General features: G+C 48.3%; 1 protein-coding gene across 3 annotated transcripts in view; it reads left to right on the forward strand.

The window, feature by feature from the left end:
- The first annotated feature begins 1,980 nt into the window (after positions 1-1,980).
- The window catches only part of LOC141998955 (bMERB domain-containing protein 1-like), a 58,495-nt gene continuing 39,870 nt past the window's right edge, over positions 1,981-20,605 (forward strand). Inside the window, exons 1-3 of one of the 3 annotated variants that reach the window (XM_074971959.1) lie at positions 1,981-2,352; positions 13,617-14,028; positions 14,611-15,105. In XM_074971959.1, the coding sequence (XP_074828060.1) occupies positions 2,305-2,352; positions 13,617-14,028; positions 14,611-14,828 (678 nt within the window). In that variant the 5' untranslated portion in view covers positions 1,981-2,304 and the 3' untranslated portion in view covers positions 14,829-15,105. Of the gene's footprint in view, positions 2,353-13,616; positions 14,029-14,610; positions 15,106-19,675; positions 19,794-20,605 lie in introns of those variants that run through there. The other 2 variants (XM_074971961.1, XM_074971960.1) reach the window with 2 other exon arrangements.

Raw genomic sequence — 20,605 nt, forward strand, 5'->3', positions numbered from 1 at the left:
TAATGCCTACCATGTCCCACAGGACCCAGGCACAGTGAGGTTTAAGGACTTAGAGGAGGTTTATAAAGGTGTTGTGTGCTAAAATCCTAACAGGCTCATAGTTCTATCACACAAAACACATGATGGGCTCAGGGGTGGGTCTGTAAGTGGCACGAGCCTTCCTTGCTGTAAAGGCATGGGGAGGAACTGGGCAGCATGCTCAGTACCTAGAGATCCCATTCGGAACCAGCAGGAAGCCTGGGGCCAGAGAACTCAAATGGGAAATCTGTGGGATATGCTGGGAAACTTACAAGTGTAAGAATCTGGCCTGGGAGCAGCAAGTTAAATAGGAATCTGCAGGGAGGCAGCCAATCTTTAAGTTAGCCTGAGTCTTATGCTCTGCAAACCAGAGAGGCATCAGAAGCTGGTCACCTGCTGAAGGCACTGGATCTCCAGGAGAATGAAGGAGAAAGAGAGGCCCCAAGAGGGAGGTCACAGGCCATGCCGCAGTTTCCGGCCAATGTGAAGTTGGCGCTCGGGGAAGGGGCAGCGTGCGGAGACCCCCTGCTCCCCCCCAGGGGCCGCAGGGATGTGCCATCCACTTCTGGCAGCGGCGCGGAGCCAGAGCAGGTAGGAAGCCTGCCTTAGCCCTGCAGTGCCGCTGGACTTGCTAGGAGGAGTTGATCAGCCGGGCCTGTGGACCCCCTGGAGTACCCTCGGGGACCCCCAGAGGTCCTCTGACCCCAGTTTCAGAAACGCTGGATTGGAAGGATTGTGAGCTGCAGATGGAAGGAGTAGTCAACAGGCATGGGTACAGAAGCCAGCACACTTAGGGTATTCGTTACACAAGGCTTTTGGGGAGCGTACATGAGGGGCACTGGGCACTTAACGGATATACAGGAATTTCACAAATAAAGGGCAGGGACTGTTTTGTGTCGGTATAGCGCCTAGTGCAGTGAGGTTGGTCTGTGGCTGAGGCGCTGATTAATTATTAACAATAAATGAAGGTCGCCATAGTGTGAGGAGCAGTTGGGGTGGGAAGTGTCACAGAGAGACCTCGATGCCATAGGGTGATGGGTGGGGCAAATGAACTCGTTGTCTCTGACTGGAGTGTTACTGTACAGTAACAGAGAACAGATGATTTAGTGGTGGGATTTCTCTGGTTTCCTTCTGCCTTTTACAAAAATCCCTGTTTGTTTGTCAGCCTGACTCTCCACACAGTACTGCCTGGCTTTCCTGCACATCAGCACTAGACTAAGAACCAACTGTGTTTTCTATTGCCTCGTGGGTAGAGCTGGTTGGGAATTCTTGGGCAAAACATTTTTTTTTTTTTGGTTGGAAGGTGCTGATTTGTCATACCAGTTTTGATAAAAGTTTCCTCAAGTTGGGATGGAATTTCTGGTCAGAGAGACAGACAGCTTGAATGACTTTCCCATATTTAGTGTGGTCTTGTCCAGGGAGGAGATAACTCTGGAGTTGATAGCAGAATGGTTACTCCTTCAACTCGGCCTCTGTTGGATGTGTCTTGAGGTGAGTGGTAGAAGTGTAGGAGCACAGGCTGACCCAGTGGTTAGGTTAGCTGGCATATTGGGAGACCTGGGTTCAATTCCTTGCTCTTCTCCAGGGTTCCTATGCTACCTTGAGAAAGCCACATGGGGGGAAGATTTTCAAAGTCATTTAAGCACTAAATTCCCATTGACTTTCAATGGACAGCAAGTGCCATTTGTGCCTTAAAAAATCTCCCTCTTTGTCTCTCTGTGCCTCAATTCCCCCTCTTTAAAGTATGGGATAATACCACTGCCCAACTTCTCAGGGATGTTATGAGGACAGGTATGTTAAAGATTGTGAGGCACAGCATCATAGTAACAGGGGTCCGTCCTGTAAGTATAGAAAGGACTAACGGTGTTCAAGAAAGCTTCTTGTCCCTGCTTCCACCAGAGGGCGCCCCTCTGTCCAATAATGAACACTTACATCTCGCCTCCTGCTGCTTCTGGTCTATTTCATATCCGTGCAGCTTTGCAAAAGCATCTCAAGGGCTAATCATCAGATAGCAGCTGCCAGGCAGGTGTCAGGCTTCTCTTTTCTTTTTGGTTTGATCTCTCTCTCTCTTTTAATACATTTCTTTTCAAAGGGTGGGCTCTGGCTTCCCTCTGGAACCGGCTCCTAAGAAGTGCATCTGCCTGAGGAATTCTGGGCTCAGGAGGATTTGCTTTCTTCTTTCTTTCTTTCTTTTCTTTTTTTTTTTTTTACGACACCTTTCTTAGGGTCTTATTAAAAATAAGAAAGGGACTAGGATGGAAAAGGAGAGCAGGACGCCTACCCGCTATGGATCGTTGGAGTCAACCAAGTGGACAGCTGCAGACCCAGCCAAAGGTGAGAGCGCTTTGCATGCATGTGGAGCAGCCAGGCATCCCCTGAGATCCCAGCCTGATGAGAGAGCTCAGCCACCTCTCCAGGCAACGGACTCAAATCCGCACTCAATGCCTGCAGAGCCTGCTGATGAATAACATGCGGTCTGAGCGGGACCTCAGTTGGACTGGTCTCCTAGCTCCCTTCTCTATGCCCATCCCCACTAGTGACTATGATGGGGGTACATAGCAATCAGAGGGGGATGGGCGTTTAGAAATATTCAGTGCCTCTGATGGTTTTTCTCATCACCTTGAAAGTTTCACAAGGGTAAGTCAGGGGCTTTCCCATCCTCCTCCCCTAGAGCTAGGGGGTTGTTGGTGGCACTGGGGGGGGGTGTCTCTGGGTGCCTGCATAGCTCATTGGCAGGGTGAAGGCAATAGGAATTTTCAAAGCAGTCCTTTTCTGCTCAGCAGTAGGGACGTAATAGTGGCAGGCACTGGAGGAAGCAGGTGATCAGGCTCATGAGTAGGAAAACCTGGCTGGGAACCAAGAGTTCTCTGTTCATTCACAAAATCAACTCACACCAGCTCTTCCAGGCGGGAGTTTGTGCTGCGAGAGCACAGAGGTGGCAAAACTCCAGCGCCTTTGGGGATGCAGATGAGGGAAGGGGTGGATGACTGGGTTAGAGTAAATGAGAAATGTCCTAGCTTGTCTCTCTGGGTGGAGAAAGTATTAAAAGATAGCTTTCAGAGTAGCAGCCGTGTTAGTCTGTATTCGCAAAAAGGAAAGGAGGACTTGTGGCACCTTAGAGACTAACCAATTTATTTGAGCATAAGCCATCCGATGAAGTGAGCTGTAGCTCATGAAAGCTTATGCTCAAATAAATTGGTTAGTCTCTAAGGTGCCACAAGTACTCCTTTTCTTTTTATTAAAAGATAACACATCAATCCCCAGAGCCTCCCGAAGCTGTGACTACCTTTGAAAAATGATCCCCTCCTGGCTCCAATGGCCCATTGTTAATTTGATTCTTGAGACCATCATGGTGAATAATGAAGATGAGGGTAAGATTCAGGAATTTACACATTCACCACGCTACTAAATATTATTAGCTTCTGCTTTACGGTTCCCCAAGTGAGCATCGCAGGGCTGGTGGTTCCGGCAACAGCTGTGGTGGGGAGATTGATGGTTATCCATTTATCCAGACTATTTATGCCAAGTATATGGTGTCTTCAGACACACAGCAGCAGCTGTTTTAGCAGCTGCTACGTAACAGCATGGGGAGTGTGGGCTAGTGGTTAGAGCAGTGAGCCAAGGACTTCAAGGTTCTCTTCCAGATGCAGCTGCTCGTTTGCTCTGTTTTCTCGGGCACCTCATTTCCCCGCTCTGTATCTGTTTCTCCCCCTGTGAAATGGGGATGATCACAGAACTGTAGGGCTGGAAGGGACCTCGAGAGGTCATCAAGTCTGGCCTCTTGCACTGAGGCAGGACCAAGTAAACCCAGACCATCCCTGACAGGTTTTTGTCCGATCTGTTCTTAAAAACCTCCGATGACGGGGATTCTACAATCTCCCTTGGGAGCCTGTTCCAGAACTTAGCTACCCTTAGAGTTAGAAAATTTTTCCTAATATCTAACCTAAATCTGTATGCTACAGATTAAGCCCATTACTGCTTGTCCTACCTTCAGCAGATGTGGAGAACAACGGATCACTGTCCTCTTTATAACAGCCCTTAACATATTTGAAGGCTGTTATGAGCTCTTCCCTTCTCATGACTAAACGTGCCGAGTTGTTTTAACCTTTCCTGAAAGGTCATGTTTTCTAAACATTTTACCGTTGTTGCTCTCCTCTGCACGTTCTCCAGTTTGTCCACATCTTTTCTGAAGTGTGGCAGCCGGAACTGAGACACAGTACTTCAGCTGAGGCCTCACCAGTGCTGAGCTGAGTGGCACAATTACCTCCCAGGTCTTGCACACAACACACCTGTTAATACATCCCACAATGACATTAGCCTCTTTTGCAACAGCATCACATTGACTCATATTCAATGTGTGATCCACTTTGACCCCCAGATCCTTTTCAGCAGTTCTACCACTTAGCCAGTTATTCCCCATTTTGTAGTTGTGTATTTGATTTTTCCTTCCTACGTGAAGTACTTTGCACTTCTCTTTATTGAATTTCAGACCAATTCTCTAATTTGTTGAGATCATTTTGAATGCTAATCCTGTCCTCCAGAGTGCTTGCAACCCCTCCCATCTTGGTGTCCTCTGCAGATTTTAAAAGCATACTCTCCACTCCATCATCCAACTCGTTAATGAAAATATTGAATAGTACCGGACCCAGGATCGACCCCTGCAGGACCCCACTAGATACACCCTCCCAGTTTGATGCAAATCGTTAACTACTCTTTAAGTACAGTCTGTCAGCCCGGTTTGCACCCACTTTATAGTAATTTAATCTGGACAACATTTCCCTAGTTTGCCTATGAGAATGTTGTGTGGGACTGTGTCCGCAATCTTACCTCCCCAGGGGCACAGATGGGCTTGTGAGGCTTAATTAATTCATGCTTTCTTTGTATGGAAGGCAGTGAAATCATACAGAGGTAATGCTGTACTGTTCATATTGTGCTTTCTCCATCTCAGCAATGGGCAGGGAGTGGAGCCCAAATCTAGGGCTGACCAGAAAACAAGAATTCTGATTTGCGGAAAATGTGGAGGTTTTGACATTTGTTTCAGGTCCAATTAGAACAATACAGAGACCTTTTGAAATGTTTCATGAGTCAGAGAAACCCACTCAAGAACAGCCAATAGCCCAGTGCAAGAGCTGTCACCTGGGATGTGGGAGAGCCCGGATCAAGTCCGTGATTTGGAGCAGAGACATGAATCTGGGTTTCCCACATCCCAGATGAGTACCCATGCCACCAGGCTCCTCTGGGGCAGGTGTCTGTCTTGTTTGACCGTAAGTTCCACCCTGGTCCTGAGAAACCTTTCCTGACCAAAGTGGCATCGCAACCAATATATTTCCTTGAACAAGTTTTGGTTTGACGAATCAGCATTTTCCAACAAAAAATGTATCATTCCAAAATTCCTGACGGACTCTAGTTTCATCTTAATGTCCCCTCTCACAAGCCTGACATCATACCTGGCTCACACTTTGCTCCTTTCTCCTGAGCCTTCCATCCAGCCATTCTTTGAGCTTCCGCCTTCTGCCAATTACATATCTTCCCTTATTGCACTAATTACCTCCTTAGCCCAGCCATTGTCCCCAAGTGTCAACAATCTCCACCATAAGAGGTTAATTGCTCCCAATTAAGCCAGTGTATCTTCTCTGTGACACAAGTGACCAGGGTTCTACAGCTAGCACTCTGTCGCAGAGACCGTAGGATCCGGCTGTGCTACGAGTACCCGGAGAAGATCACGTGAATCCAGAGGTTGAGCGGCTTCAAAAAACGCTGTGAAACCTTCTTCCTCAACAAAGCCTTTGCACCGGGAGACCAACACTCACATACAGATATCCCCTTCCACCCCCAAACCTTAACACTGACCTTCCCTTCCACCCCCAACCTTCAACACTGACCCCCCTTCCACCCCACACCCCAACACTGACCCTCTTCTACCCAACACTGACCCCCACGCCCCAACACTGACCCCCCTTCCACCTCACACCCCAACACTGACCCCCTGCCACCCAACACTGACCTTCCCTTCCACCCCCAACCTTCAACACTGACCCCCCTTCTACCCCACACCCCAACACTGACCCCCTTCCACCCAACACTGACCTTCCCTTACACCCCAACCTTAAACACTGACCCCCTTATACCCCAAACCCCAACACTGACCCCCCCCTTTGACCCAATACAGCAGAGCTCTTGCCATGAAAGAGAGAAGAGCCAGAGGGGCCATGAAGTCCATTAGGGACTTTGCTATTGATTTTCTATGGAAGGCACCCAGATACTATGGTGATGGGCAGCAGTACTAAACCCTAAGGTAGATAGGTAGGTAGACAGCCCTTTCCCATTCCCTGGGTCAATGGGAGTTTCAAGGTCAGGCTGCTTATGATTTTATTCATATTCCCTTTGCACACCCCTCTATTTCTACCCACAGCACTCACAAGAAATACTTGAGGAAGAGGGGTGGGGTGGGAGGAACAGGCAGTGGAAAAGGAAGGGGGATGGGATGGGGCAGGGTGAAGAGAAGGGGATGGGGAATGGGGCAGGAGAATGGGGATCGGGGCAGGGGACAGTGGGAGTGGAAGGGGGATGGGATGGGGAAGAGAAGGGGACACAAGAATGGGGGAGGGGGAAACAGGAGCCCGGCATGCAGTGTCCCCTTGGCCGCAGAAGCAGCTGTTAAGTCGGCCCATCCCCTCCTCCCACCACTAGCACTGGCAGCTCAGTTACCACTCCAGGCAGGGGGAGTGAACCAGGGAAATGGCTTCAGTGCACATGTGCGTGTGTGCTGCCCCCCCCCCCCCAATATAGCAGTCAAATTATGCCTATGGTGGAGAGAGGTAAATAGTGGGGATCTGTACTGGGACCAGGGATGCTCAACATATTCATAAATGATCTGGAACAAGGGGTAAACAGTGAGGTGGCAAAGTTTGCAGACTATACAAAATTACTCAAGATAAGTCCAAAGCAGACTGGGAAGAGTTACAAAGCGATCTCACAAAACTGGGTGACTGGGCACCAGTGAAATTTAATGTTGATAAATGCAAAGTAATGCACACTGGAAAACATCACCCCACCACACATACAAAATGATGGGGTCTAAATGAGCTGTTACCCCCCAAGAAAGAGATCTCGGAGTCATCGTGGAGCATTCTCTGAAAACATCTGCTCAATATGCTAACAATGTTAGGACCCATTAGCAAAGGCATAGATAATAAGACACTATGTACAGCCATGATGCGCCCACATCTTGAATACTGTGGGCAATTCTGGGGTTCCTCTAGGGCAAGGCTGTGGCACAACACTGTAGGGGAAGGGGAATATATGCCGCTCATGCTACGTGCACCCTGTGGATGTGGCTAAAGGGCTGATTCCACCAGGTCTCCACTCCCACTGATTGCAGTAGGAATTGAAAGCACTCAGCAACTCCCGGCAGCTCACAGTGTGGAGAGAACCTCAGTCCCTGGGACTGCCAATCAATCAGGCGTCTTTCATCATGACCCCAGTAGCAGTAACAGTCAGAATGGATTTGTCAAGAACAAATCATGTCAAACCAACCTAGTAGTTTTCTTTGACAGAGTAACAGGGCTTGTGGAAGCAGTAGACGTGATGTATCATGACTTTAGTAAGGCTTTTGACAATGTCTCACATGACCTTCTCATAAACAAACTAGGGAAACACAACCTAGTATAAGATGAGTGCATAACTGGTGGGAAAACCATTCCCAGAGAGTAGTTATCATTGATTCACAGTCAAGCTGGAAGGGCACAATGAGAGGGGTCCCGCAGGGATCGGTTCTGGGTCTGGTTCTGTTCAATATCTTCATCAGTGATTTAGATAATGGCATAGAGAGTACACTTATAAAGTTTGTGGACGATACCAAGCTGGGAGGTGTTGCAAGTGCTTTGGAGCACAGGATTAAAATTCAAAATGATCTGGACAAGTTGGAGAAACGGTCTCAAGTAAATAGGAAGAAATTCAATAAGGACAAATGCAAGGTACTCAGAATCAGATACACACATACACAATGGGAAATGACTGCCTAGGAAGGAGTACTGTGGAAAGGGATCTGTGGATCACAAGCTAAATATGAGTTAACAGTGTAATGCTGTTGCAAAAAAAGCAAATGTCATTCTGGGATGTATTAACAGGAGTGTTGTAAGCAAGACACGAGAAGTAATTCTTCCACTCTACTCCATGCTGATTAGGCCTCAGCTAGAGTATTGTGTCCAGTTCTGGGTGCCACATTTCAGGGAAGATGTGAAGAAACTGGAGAAAGTCCAGAGAAGAGCAACAAAAATGATTAAAGGTCTAGAAAACATGACCTATGAGGCAAGATTGAAAAACTGGGTTTGTTTAGTCTGGAGAAGAGAAGACTGAGAGGGGACATAACAGTTTTCAAGTACATAAAAGGTTGTTACAAGCAGGAGGGAGACAAGAAGCAGTGGGCTTAAATTGCAGCAAGGGAGGTTTAGGTTGGACATTAGGAAAAACTTCCTAACTGTCAGGGTGGTTAAGCATTGGAATAAATTGTCTAAGGAGGTTACGGAATCTCCATCATTGGAGATTTTTAAGAGCACGTTTGACAAACACCTGCCAGGATGGGCTAGATATTACTTAGTCTTGCCATGAGTGCAGGGGACTGGACTAGATGACCTCTCGAGGTCCCTTCCAGTCCTATGATTCTATGATGTAGCTCACTAGAAACAGATCTGCTCCAAGCGCTGTTGTGAGTCATACCCAGCTGGCTGATGGCTGTCTAAATGTTTCCACCAAAGCTGTATGCAGTGAAAATCTGTAGCTATTACACTCCTCATTAGTGATGCTCTCTTCCCCAGGACAGTGTGTGATGATCAGATTGCCTCTGGGTTTAAATCAACACTCTGCTCTCTTCTTTGGGTTGCATGGTTGAAATGGGGCCTGTGGAGAGGTCATTTTGCTCCAGTAATACATTATTGATCCTGTTGTCTAGCTCAGTTGTCATGTGCAAAATGCCTTGGGATGCCTGGCTGTCTGAGCAGGACAGTGTGATCATAGGCCTACTCATGGGGCCATCTTTTTTCCAATCAGAAATGGAACACAGGAACTTCCAGGTAGGATCAGACCAGGGTCCCTCCAGTCCAGTGTCCTGGCCTAGACCATGGCCAGTACTTTTAAACCTCCATACATATTCACTGGCTTCTCCTGACTGAATCAGAATTAAATGGCACAAGGAGACTTTTGTGGAATAACAGGGGTGTGTGTCCTCTCATCCACAGCTCTATGCTCCACTCCTCTGGGATGGGTCCCCCCTTCCCATCATTCTGAGCCAAAGGAAATTCTTCGCTTGCAATTCCATGTAACAGACAATCTTGCTGGACAATTATTTTCTCTGTGCCCCTTATTGTCCAAAGAGCACTGGCACAACTCAAAGGCAACTTTCAATCCCTTGGTCCTTATCTAATGCTCACAGGAGCCAGGAGTGACAGGTTGGGGGTTGACTGGAATAATTTTCACTGGAACAAGTGTTTTCAAATGAGGTGAGAAATGGGCTATTCTTGTGTCTGGAGCTCCATGAAGCAGCCCTGTTCCTCCGTATGTCATCGCTAGTGAATGTCACCTCTGTATTTTCCAGGTACAGTGAATAACAAAAAGAAAAGGAGTACTTGTGGCACCTTAGAGACTAAGAAATTTATTTGAGCATAAGCTTTCATGCTCAAATAAATTGGTTAGTCTCTAAGGTGCCACAAGTACTCCTTTTCTTTTTGCGAATACAGACTAACACGGCTGTTACTCTGAAACTAAAAAAACCATGCACCTGCCAGCCATGCTACATTGCTGGATGCAAAATCACTGGTACTCTCAGACCAGTACTGCAGTGTATATATTCTTAAATGCAGTGGAGGTTGCTAAAGGCAAATAATGCCCAACTAAACCACAACAACCAGGAAAAAGCCATACAGCTACATGCATCACCCCACCTCCCTCCGCCGCCCATCCATTACCACAACAGTCAGACAACTGTAACTCTGCAACCAAACCAGAGGGCAGTTTGGAAAAATTGTGGCTAAGAGCCAGATCCTCAAAGCTATTTAGGCATCTGTCTCCCATTGAAATCAGTGGGACTTGCTCAAGGTTACAGAGGGAGTTTTCATCACAGCAGGGGATTCTTTTTCCAGGAGTTTCTGCCATCCAGTGCTCTGCTCAGACCAACAGACCATAGGTAAGATTTTCAAAAGCACCTGGGTGACTTAGAAGCCTAGCTCCCATGGACTTTCATGGACGTTGGAGCTTGAAACTTTACACTCTAGAAGTAGCTCCATTTTCTGGCCATGACGCCTGTGTCCTCAGCTAATGAAACCTGCATTAAGTCCCAGTTGTTACTTATCAGAGCAGCTATAAAACCATCAGCCTAGTCCTTTAAGTCTGGTGCCAGAAGTGAGACGTAAATAAATGCACAATTTCATGGCTGTTTCAGGGCTGCATTTAAAATCTATAATATGAGTGAATGAGGCGCTGAAGTGGATAAGCCGTTCAGACCATTATTTTCATTACTCGCCCCGTTATCTGGCAGTGCAGTGAAACACATTTGGTGAAAGCAGAACAAATCAGCAGCAGGCTCGGCCGGAGCGTCATAATAAGAGTAATTACATTTAGATAGCACATGTCCGGCAAAGAACAAGACCCCAGGGTGACTGGGTGTGCAAGTGTACTGCTTTGTAACAAACCGGTAGTCACTTATCACTTTGCGGTGGTCAGTAATCCTAACTCCATGGGCAGAAGGCCCCTAGCAACTGAGCTAAAGGAAGATCTCCTTTAGGAATTAGTGGTAGAGGGCCCGTTGTACACAGTGGAGCATTTCTGATTCCATCCGGTAGAGGACAACGGCTCACAGACACACTAGCCAATTCCTTTACAGCACATTGGCACATTCGTCTCCAAGCGGAAATGTAGCAGTCATTATACACTAACAGCGCTGAGCAGCACGTTAGGGCAGGAAGTGATGAGGAATCCTGTGCCCAGTTGCTGGTGAAATGTAGCAGGATTAAGATAATCTCCTCTTTGCCCCTGATACTTAGGGCTGATGGGTTTGCCCATTGTCAGGAATCATGCCCAGTAGCAGAGCCAGCCTCTAAGCAACCTAATGAGCACAGCTGGCCTGTAGCAGGCTGCCTGATTGGCCACACAGCCTGATTGGTGGGAAGAGTCAGCAGATCGGCTCTTAAACCCAGCAGCGGTTTGGTGAATTCTCAAAGCGTTTGCTCATGTTTGTGATAGCACCTGCCTTGCCTCACTCCAGGTAACCTGGCTCTGATCCTAGGCTCCTATTCCTGACTTCTGTGCTAACCACTGGGCTTGACTCCTGCACTAACCACTAGGGATGAGCACCCAGATCCCAGTGTCTGACACCCATTGCTGTGGTAATGTGCCTTTCAGAGGCATGCCTAGGGCCAGTACCCTTGAAATACAGTGCAGGGAAAAGCTGTTAAGGCTGTAGCTCATTTTACACTATTAGCAAAGCCAAGACACACTAGAGGAACCAGAGAAATCACCCTGGTTGTGCCCCAATCCCAGGACTGAGCAATCAGCTCCTAGGGAGGTGATGTTAGCAGACAGCTGTGTGACAGACCAGAGCCTGAGGGTGACTAAGGAGGAACAGGGGAACTGGAAACGAGGACTCCTGTTGGTACAGGGGGACTTTAGCCCATGATCTGTCTAACAAACCAGCTCCGTTCCACACTGAATGGGGCTCTCCTGCGGCACTTTGTATTTATGAATCAGGAGTGAGATTAAAGGTGAAACCTCAGCAGATTGTACATGTGCTGGAGGTACCCACACCAAACCCTTTGTTAATTTACACTTGAGGCTGCTCAAGTGTACTTCCCCACAGCCACCCAGGCGGTAAAAGGCCAGGAAATCACTCGCAGCCAACACAATGCCAATCTCCAGGTTTTAGCCCACCCTCATCATGACACTCCAGAATAAGGGCATGACCTGGAGCCCATTGGAGTCCATGGAAAGCCTTCCATGGGGTTGAGCAGATTTTGATTCTGGCGAGGCCCATGTCTAGCACACTCACTCGCAATGCAGCCGTGCTATTGCCCTCCGCGCACACATCGCAGAGCTGAAGAATGAGAGTCGTTCTCAATTAAGACCTTATCCAAAGACCACTGAAGCCAGTAGAAAGATTCCCATTAACATGACTAGGCTTTGGAATGGTCCCAGGGAACAGGGACAACAGCATGTGAGCCACGTGTCCATTCAGACCAATCCAGGCTGATCACATTGCAGATATCAATGTCAGGATGGCTGAGTGGTCTAAGGCGCAAAGCTTAAAGTGCCTTCCTCTCTTGAGGACTGGGTGTTCTGGTCTTCGTATGGAGCCATGGGTTCAAATCCCACTTCTGACCGATTGTGGGGGGAGGGATAGCTCAGTGGTTTAAGCATTGGCCTGCTAAACCCAGGGTTGTGAGTTCAATCCTCGAGGGGGCCATTTAGGGATCGGGGCAAAAATTGGGGATTGCCCCTGCTTTGAGCAGGGGGTTGGACTAGATGACCTCCTGAGGTCCCTTCCAACCCTATAATTCTATGATATCCAGCCCTGCCAGCTGCTGGTCCACACCCCAAGAATTATCCTTGTAGGTTATTCACTGAATAATTGTGAATACACAAGGAGGGCTGAGAAAATCTGCAGCCGAATGGCTGAGAAAGGCACTTCACCCTCCGGGAAATGTGAATAATAAAACGCACATATCCCAGAGGAGCATCGTGAGGCTCAATGAATGTTTATAAAGTGCTCTGAGATCCTTGGATGAACCATATGAAGTATCAGATTATAGGCTCTTCAGGGCAGAGATGGCCTTTCTGTTCTGTTTGTACAACACCGAGCACAATGGTGCTCTGAATGGGGCTGCTAGTCGCTCCTGCAATTCAAATAAGGATTCATTTCAATGATCCCCGAGGGAGAGCTAGCATCATGTTGGTGCCCTTTTGTCCTGGGAGACATCTGTTTCCTAGCCACTCACCAGTCTCATTTAGATTTTCTGATAATGAAGGTGAATTATAATGAGGCAGCTGATATATTAGGGCTGTGAGAAAGATTTGAAGAACCAGGGGACTAGCTGATCTCAGTGGGTCTATCTGCACTGCAATAACATCCCACAGCACTGCATCTCAGAGCCCAGCTCAGCTGACTCAGGCTAAAAATGGCAGTGTAGATGTTTGGGCTCCGAGACCACCCCCTTCACAGGGTTTCAGAGTCTGGACTTCAACATCTACACTGCAATTTTTAGCCCTGCAGCCCAAGCCCTAGACAGCTGATCTAGGCCAGCCACAGCTGTGCCATGATTCTTTTATTACAGAGTGTATATGTACCCAGTGTTGCAGGCAACAGATCTATCACCACAGAGCTCACATACGTGGGGATGTGAGACTAGAACCATTGTCCTGAAGGTCTGACAAATCAAGCCTTTACCATGCCAGCCCTCCTTTACCTGGCTCTACAGACAGGTGCTTTAGCCTGTCTGCCTCAGGCACCAGAGGGAAATGTCCCTCATTCTCACTTATGAAGAGAGGAATCCGTGCTATCAGAACTCCGTTCCAGTTTTCGAAATGCCAAAACCTTTGTCAAAATCTCCCAGGGCATGAAGGACAGAGGCCATAACAGGGACCCGAAGCAGTGCCGCGTGAAACTTAAGGAGCTGAGGCAAGCCTACCAGAAAATCAGAGAGGCGAACGGCCACTCCGGGTCCGAGCCCCAAAAATGCCGCTTCTATGATGAGCTGCATGCCATTTTAGGGGGTTCAGCCACCACTACCCCAGCCGTGTTGTTTGACTTCTTCAATGGAGATGGAGGCAACATGGAAGCAGGTTTTGAGGATGAAGATGATGATGATGATGATGATGAGGTTGTAGACAGCTCACAGCAAGCAAGCGGAGAAACCGGTTGTCCCGACAGCCAGGAACTGTTTCTCACCCTGGACCTGGAGCCAGTACCCCCCGAACCCACCCAAGGCTGCCTCCTGGACCTGGCAGGCGGAGAAGGGACCTCCGGTGAGTGTACCTTTTAAAATACTATACATGGTTTAAAAGCAAGCATGTGAAAGGATTAATTTGCCCTGGCATTCGCGGCTCTCCTGGATGTACTCCCAAAGCCTTTGCAAAAGGTTTCTGGGGAGGGCAGCCTTATTGCGTCCTCCATGGTAGGACACTTTACTACTCCAGGCCAGTAGCACGTATTCGGGAATCATTGTACAACAAAGCATTGCAGTGTATGTTTGCTTGCGTTCAAACAACATCCGTTCTTTATCTCTCTGTGTTATCCTCAGGAGAGTGAGATATCACTCATGGTCACCTGGTTGAAATAGGGTGTTTTTCTTCAGGGGACACTCACAGGTGCCCGTTCCTGCTGGGCTGTTTGCCTACAGCTGAACAGAAATGTTCTCCGCTGTTAGCCACGGGGAGGGTTGAGGGGGTAGCCACACGGTGGGGGGAGGCAAAATGCGACCTTGTAATGAAAGCACATATGCTATGTATGTAATGTTAACAGCAAGGTTTACCCTGAAAGAGTGTAGCCATTGTTTTATAAAATGTGTCTTTTTAAATACTGCTGTCCCTTTTTTTTTCCTCCACCAGCTGCATGTGTTTCAATGATCACAGGATCTTCTCCTTCCCAGAGGCTAGTGAAGATTAGAAAGAAAAAAAAACGCACTCGTGATGAAATGTTCTCTGAGCTCATGCTGTCCTCCCACACTGACAGAGCACAGACAAATGCGTGGAGGCAAATAATGTCAGAGTGCAGGAAAGCACAAAATGACCGGGAGGAGAGGTGGCGGGCTGAAGAGAGTAAGTGACGCGCTGAAGACAGGGCTGAAGCTCAAATGTGGCGGCAGCATGATGAGAGGAGGCAGGATTCAATGCTGAGGCTGCTGGAGGATCAGACCAATATGCTCCAGTGTATGGTTGAGCTGCAGCAAAGGCAGCTGGAGCACAGACTGCCACTACAGCCCCTGTGTAACCAACCACCCTCCTCCCCAAGTTCCATAGCCTCCTCACCCAGACGCCCAAGAACGCGGTGGGGGGGCCTCCGGCCAACCAGCCACTCCACCACAGAGGATTGCCCAAAAAACAGAAGGCAGGCATTCAATAAATGTTAAAGTTGTAAACTTTTAAAGTGCTGTGTGATATTTTCCTTCCCTCCTCCACCACCCCTCCTGGGCTACCTTGGTAGTCATCCCCCTATTTGTGTGATGAATGAATAAAGAATGCATGAATGTGAAGCAACAATGACTTTATTGCCTCTGACAGCGGTGATCGAAGGGAGGAGGGGAGGGTGGTTAGCTTACAGGGAAGTAGAGTGAACCAAGGGGCGGGGGGTTTCATCAAGGAGAAACAAATAGAACTTTCACACCGTAGCCTGGCCAGTCATGAAACTGGTTTTCAAAGCTTCTCTGATGCGTACCGCGCCCTCCTGTGCTCTTCTAACCGCCCTGGTGTCTGGCTGCGCGTAACCAGCAGCCAGGCGATTTGCCTCAACCTCCCACCCCGCCATAAACGTCTCCCCCTTACTCTCACAGATATTGTGGAGCGCACAGCAAGCAGTAATAACAGTGGGAATATTCGTTTCGCTGAGGTCTAAGTGAGTCAGTAAACTGCGCCAGCGCGCCTTTAAACGTCCAAATGCACATTCTACCACCATTCTGCACTTGCTCAGCCTGTAGTTGAACAGCTCCTGACTACTGTCCAGGCTGCCTGTGTACGGCTTCATGAGCCATGGCATTAAGGGGCAGGCTGGGTCCCCAAGGATAACTATAGGCATTTCAACATCCCCAACAGTTATTTTCTGGTCTGGGAATAAAGTCCCTTCCTGCAGCTTTTGAAACAGACCAGAGTTCCTGAAGATGCGAGCGTCATGTACCTTTCCCGGCCATCCCACGTTGATGTTGGTGAAACGTCCCTTGTGATCCACCAGAGCTTGCAGCACTATTGAAAAGTACCCCTTGTGGTTTATTTACTCACCGGCTTGGTGCTTCGGTGCCAAGATAGGGATATGGGTTCCGTCTATGGCCCCACCACAGTTAGGGAATCCCATTGCAGCAAAGCCATCCACTATGACCTGCACATTTCCCAGGGTCACTACCCTTGATATCAGCAGATCTTTGATTGCGTTGGCTACTTGCATCACAGCAGCCCCCACAGTAGATTTGCCCACTCCAAATTGATTCCCAACTGACCGGTAGCTGTCTGGCATTGCAAGCTTCCACAGGGCTATTGCCACTCGCTTCTCAACTGTGAGGGCTGCTCTCATCTTGGTATTCATGCGCTTCAGGGCAGGGGAAAGCAAGTCACAAAGTTCCATGAAAGTGCCCTTACGCATGCGAAAGTTTCGCAGCCACTGGGAATTGTCCCAGACCTGCAACACTATGCGGTCCCACCAGTCTGGGCTTGTTTCCTGAGCCCAGAATCGGCGTTCCATCGCATGAACCTGCCCCATTAGCACCATGATGCATGCATTGGCAGGGCCCATGCTTTCAGAGAAATCTGTGTCCATGTCCTGATCACTCACGTGACCGCGCTGAAATTGCCTCCTCGCCCGGTATCGCTCTGCCATGTTCTGGTGCTGCATATACTGCTGGATAATGCGTGTGGTGTTTAATGTGCTCCTAATTGCCAAAGTGAGCTGAGCGGCCTCCATGCTTGCCTTGGTATGGCGTCCGCACAGAAAAAAGGCGCGGAATGATTGTCTGCCGTTGCTCTGATGGAGGGAGGGGCGACTGACGACATGGCTTACAGGGAATTAAAATCAACAAAGGGGGTGGCTTTACATCAAGGAGTATTTCAGGCAGGACTTCACGGAGGGTTCCAATAAGAAATGGTGCACCTAAGTAATTGTTCTTTTGGAACAAGCAGGTTGGTTTGGCCTCTGATTGATATATGGCTAGATTTACCTTGCTGCATCTTCTCTGTGAGTGACTGCAGTGTGATCTAGAGGAATGAGTCCCCTAGACGGGGTGGGGGGGGGGGAACCAAATGAGTACAAAACAAATCTGGTCTATTTCTTGTTTTGATCCACTCCATCTATCTTTTACATCTTTGGCTGGCAGCAGACAGTGCAGAAGGACTGCAAGCCATCCACATCTCGTGGCTGCTCGGCAGAAGATGGTACAATAGGACTGCTAGCCATCCTCATCTCTTGCCTGCCCAGCAGAAGATGGTACAATAGGACTGCTAGCAATCCGTATCACCTGCCTGCTCACCATAAGATGGTTCAATAGGACTGACTGCAGGACTAAAGAGAATGACCTGGTCAAGTCACTCCAAATTTAGTCCCTGCGCCCATGTCTGCCCAGGCGCTCCTGATCCTGGTCGCCTCTGTGAGGTCGAACACCTCAGACATGACGATGACGGCTACGAGTCCTACTGTACCTTCTGCTGCCACAAGGCAATGGGTTGCTGCTGCTGTGTAGCAATGCAGTACCACGTCTGCCAGCACCCAGCAGACATTCGGTGACGATTATCTGAGCGGGCTCCATGCTTGCCGTGGTATGGCATCTGCACAGGTACCTCAAGAAAAAAGGCGCGAAACGATTGTCTGCTGCTGCTTCACAGAGGGAGGGAGGGAACAGGGGCCTGACAATATGTATCCAGAACCACCCGCGACAATGTTTTAGCCCCATCAGGCACTGGGATCTCAACCCAGAATTCCAATGGGCAGCAGAGACTGCGGAAACTGTGGGATAGCTACCCACAGTGCAACACTCCAGAAGTCGACACTTGCCTCGGTACTGTGGAAGCACTCCGCCGAGTTAATGCACTTAATGCACTTAGAGCATTTTCTGTGGACACACACACACTCGAATATATAAAAACGATTTCTAAAAAACCGACTTCTATAAATTCGACCTAATTTCGTAGTGTAGACATACCCTAAGCAGGATAACTGAAGGCCGGGTATGTCCCTGCTCTTACCATGTTTCATGGCAAAAAACATGGTCTATGTGCCTGCCTCATCTCCAGCAGGCAAAACACAAGCACTTTAGGATTATCAGAAGACTCAGAGATGCAGATTCATTTCCCCCCTCCAGCAGTTTTTATCTCATTAATTGTCTTGCTGCTTTATGGAGGATGAGGTCTCTGGTGTTTTTAGTATTTGCCGTCAGAATAAAGTCTGGTGACTCATTGGCTTTGAAAGAATAATTAGCGAATCTAATGAAAGAAGGGAAAATGACAGAGCTTCCTTAATGCTCGGCCTCTCTGGCTTGCCTGCTTCAGAAGCATGCCGTCACAGTGGGCCCTTCATGCATATTGCATACTAGTTAGGAGGAGAGAATAGCTACCTGAGTCAGCCTTGATGGTAATGTGGGTGCTGAGCAGATCTGTTCCAATGAGGGGCACATCAGGCAAAGTCTAGGAAATAGAAATAAAGGAGAAATCCAGCCCCCCAGCAGCTTTCCATGGCTACGTTGGTCCTGAATCTGATCACGATCTAGAGTGGCACCACGGAAGTAGCACCAGATTTAGGGCTCTGGCTTGCAAGCTGCAGAACCCTCTTGCCCAGCAATGAACCTGAAGCCATGAAGAGCTCCACTGAAAGCAATGGGCTTGTCTACACAGGGGGTTTATTGTGCACTGTGATACACCTTCTTTAGTCCACTTTAAAAGTGTAGAAAATTCATTGTGTGCTGAGTTAGTGCGGACTCATGTTTGTGTGCACACACTGTTTGTTCGTGCTCGCTTGGCAGTCCTCCAACAGCTATCCCACTCTGCTTTGCATGAGGCCAGGACTGGCCAGGCTGTTCACATGTGTGCCTTCCACTGCACTGGGGTCAAGTTGACTGTTGTCACCTCCCCATTTAAATGCTGGTGCGAAGCCAGGGTTAGTCTCCTTTGCAACACCGTGCCAGGGCAAAGGGGGCTTCCCATGGCAATATATTCTATTGACATCACTGCAAGGCCCCTTTATGCTTTCAGAATGTTGCAAAGGGGCCTTAGTGTCAATGAGAATTGGGCCCAATGAGCTTGAAGTAAGCATGTGTGTACGTGTGCTGTGCTGGCTTGGGGAATCCTGCACTTTGCAGGATTGAGTCTGGGTGTCCTGGGATCAGTGTCTGACCCAGTCTCTCCATGAGTTGTTTTCATACATCTATAGGTTCATAGACAATATGGCCAGAAGGGACCATTGTGATCATCTAGTCTGACTTCCTGTGTAGCACAGGCCAGAAAACTTCCCCGAATTAATTCCTGTTTGAACTAGAGCAGATCTTTTAGAAACACAGCCAATCTGGATTTAAAACTTGCAGGTGATGGAGACTCTACCACGACCCTCAGTAAGTTGTTAGAAAGGTTAATTACCCTCACTGTAAAAAAAAATGCACCTCATTTCCAGTTTGAATTTGACTCACTTCAACTTCCCGCCACTGGATCTGGTTATACCTTTGTCTGCGAGATTGAAGAGCCCATTTTCAAATATTTCTTCCCCATGCAGGTACTTACAGACTGTGATCAAGTCGCACCTTAACTTTCTCTTTGTTAAGCTAAACAAAGGTACAGGACCATTCCTGGCCTTTGCACGGGCTTCTCTGGGATTTGAACAAGAAACCTGCTTGTGTCCAAAGCAAGAATCAAACCCCTAGATCAACAAGCCACTTTTATCTCTTGTCTCCTGCTTTCTAACCCAATTCATTTCACGTTTCATTTGCAGAAGAAATTGTTTCCATGGCCGATTCGACTACAACCGTGGATGACATAGAAGGGGAGCTCTTTAAAATCGAGAGGATAAGAGAGGTCCTGGTGAGAAGGGAATCAGAGCTGAGATACATGTGAGTAGGTTGCCAGCTTCCTGTCTCCTCCTTTGGATTTTCCTGTGAGTTCTTCTGGCCCCTGGGTGGTGCATCAGCCATTAGAGTGAAAAGCATCCTTAGGGAACTGCAGAATAAGTCTCAGCTCAGGGGGGTTTCCCCATTTGAAAAGGAGCCCACCTGGGAGCGAATCTGGCTCAACATTCAGGACTTGTGCGCAAAACCAGCCATTTTGTCAAAATTAACAAGATTCCTGCATTGTGAAAAACAGCCAGTGGAGTTGGTGAAAAATGTCACTGAGAAATTCTCCCACCAGTGTCTCGTGTGACTGGTTCAGTACCATAGCCAGTGCCTGATGCAGACTGGGGCAGGAGTGAAAGTAAGTTGTCTGGAGCTCAACCCAGATGTGACTGAGATTTCCTCCTGCATAACACAGGCTGTAGAATTTTACCTAGTAATCCAGGCATCAGGGTCACCACTTCAGGTTGAGGTAGAGCACGTCTTTTAGAAAGAGAAACCCAATCTTGTTTTAAAGACGTCAATTGGTGGAGAAAACACCACATCCCTGGTGAGGTGATGGTGGTGGGTTGGGGGAAAGCAGCCAGAGGAGAAGGCCATAGTCATATCAGCCCTTTGATTGAGGGTGTGCATCCACCATAGGCCATCCAAATTGGCAACTTAGGGGTGAATTTTGGCTTCCGGACACAAACTCTAGGATCCCCATGAGACTAGCCGTTTTGTGTTTTGGATGCTTTTGTTTCTGCCACCACTCATACATCACAGTATTGGCGGCTAGAGCCATTCATTCAGAGCAAGGAGTGTAAAGGGGAGTT

The sequence above is a fragment of the Natator depressus genome, chromosome 14, assembly GCF_965152275.1.
Source record: "Natator depressus isolate rNatDep1 chromosome 14, rNatDep2.hap1, whole genome shotgun sequence".
NCBI lineage: Eukaryota > Metazoa > Chordata > Testudines > Cheloniidae > Natator > Natator depressus.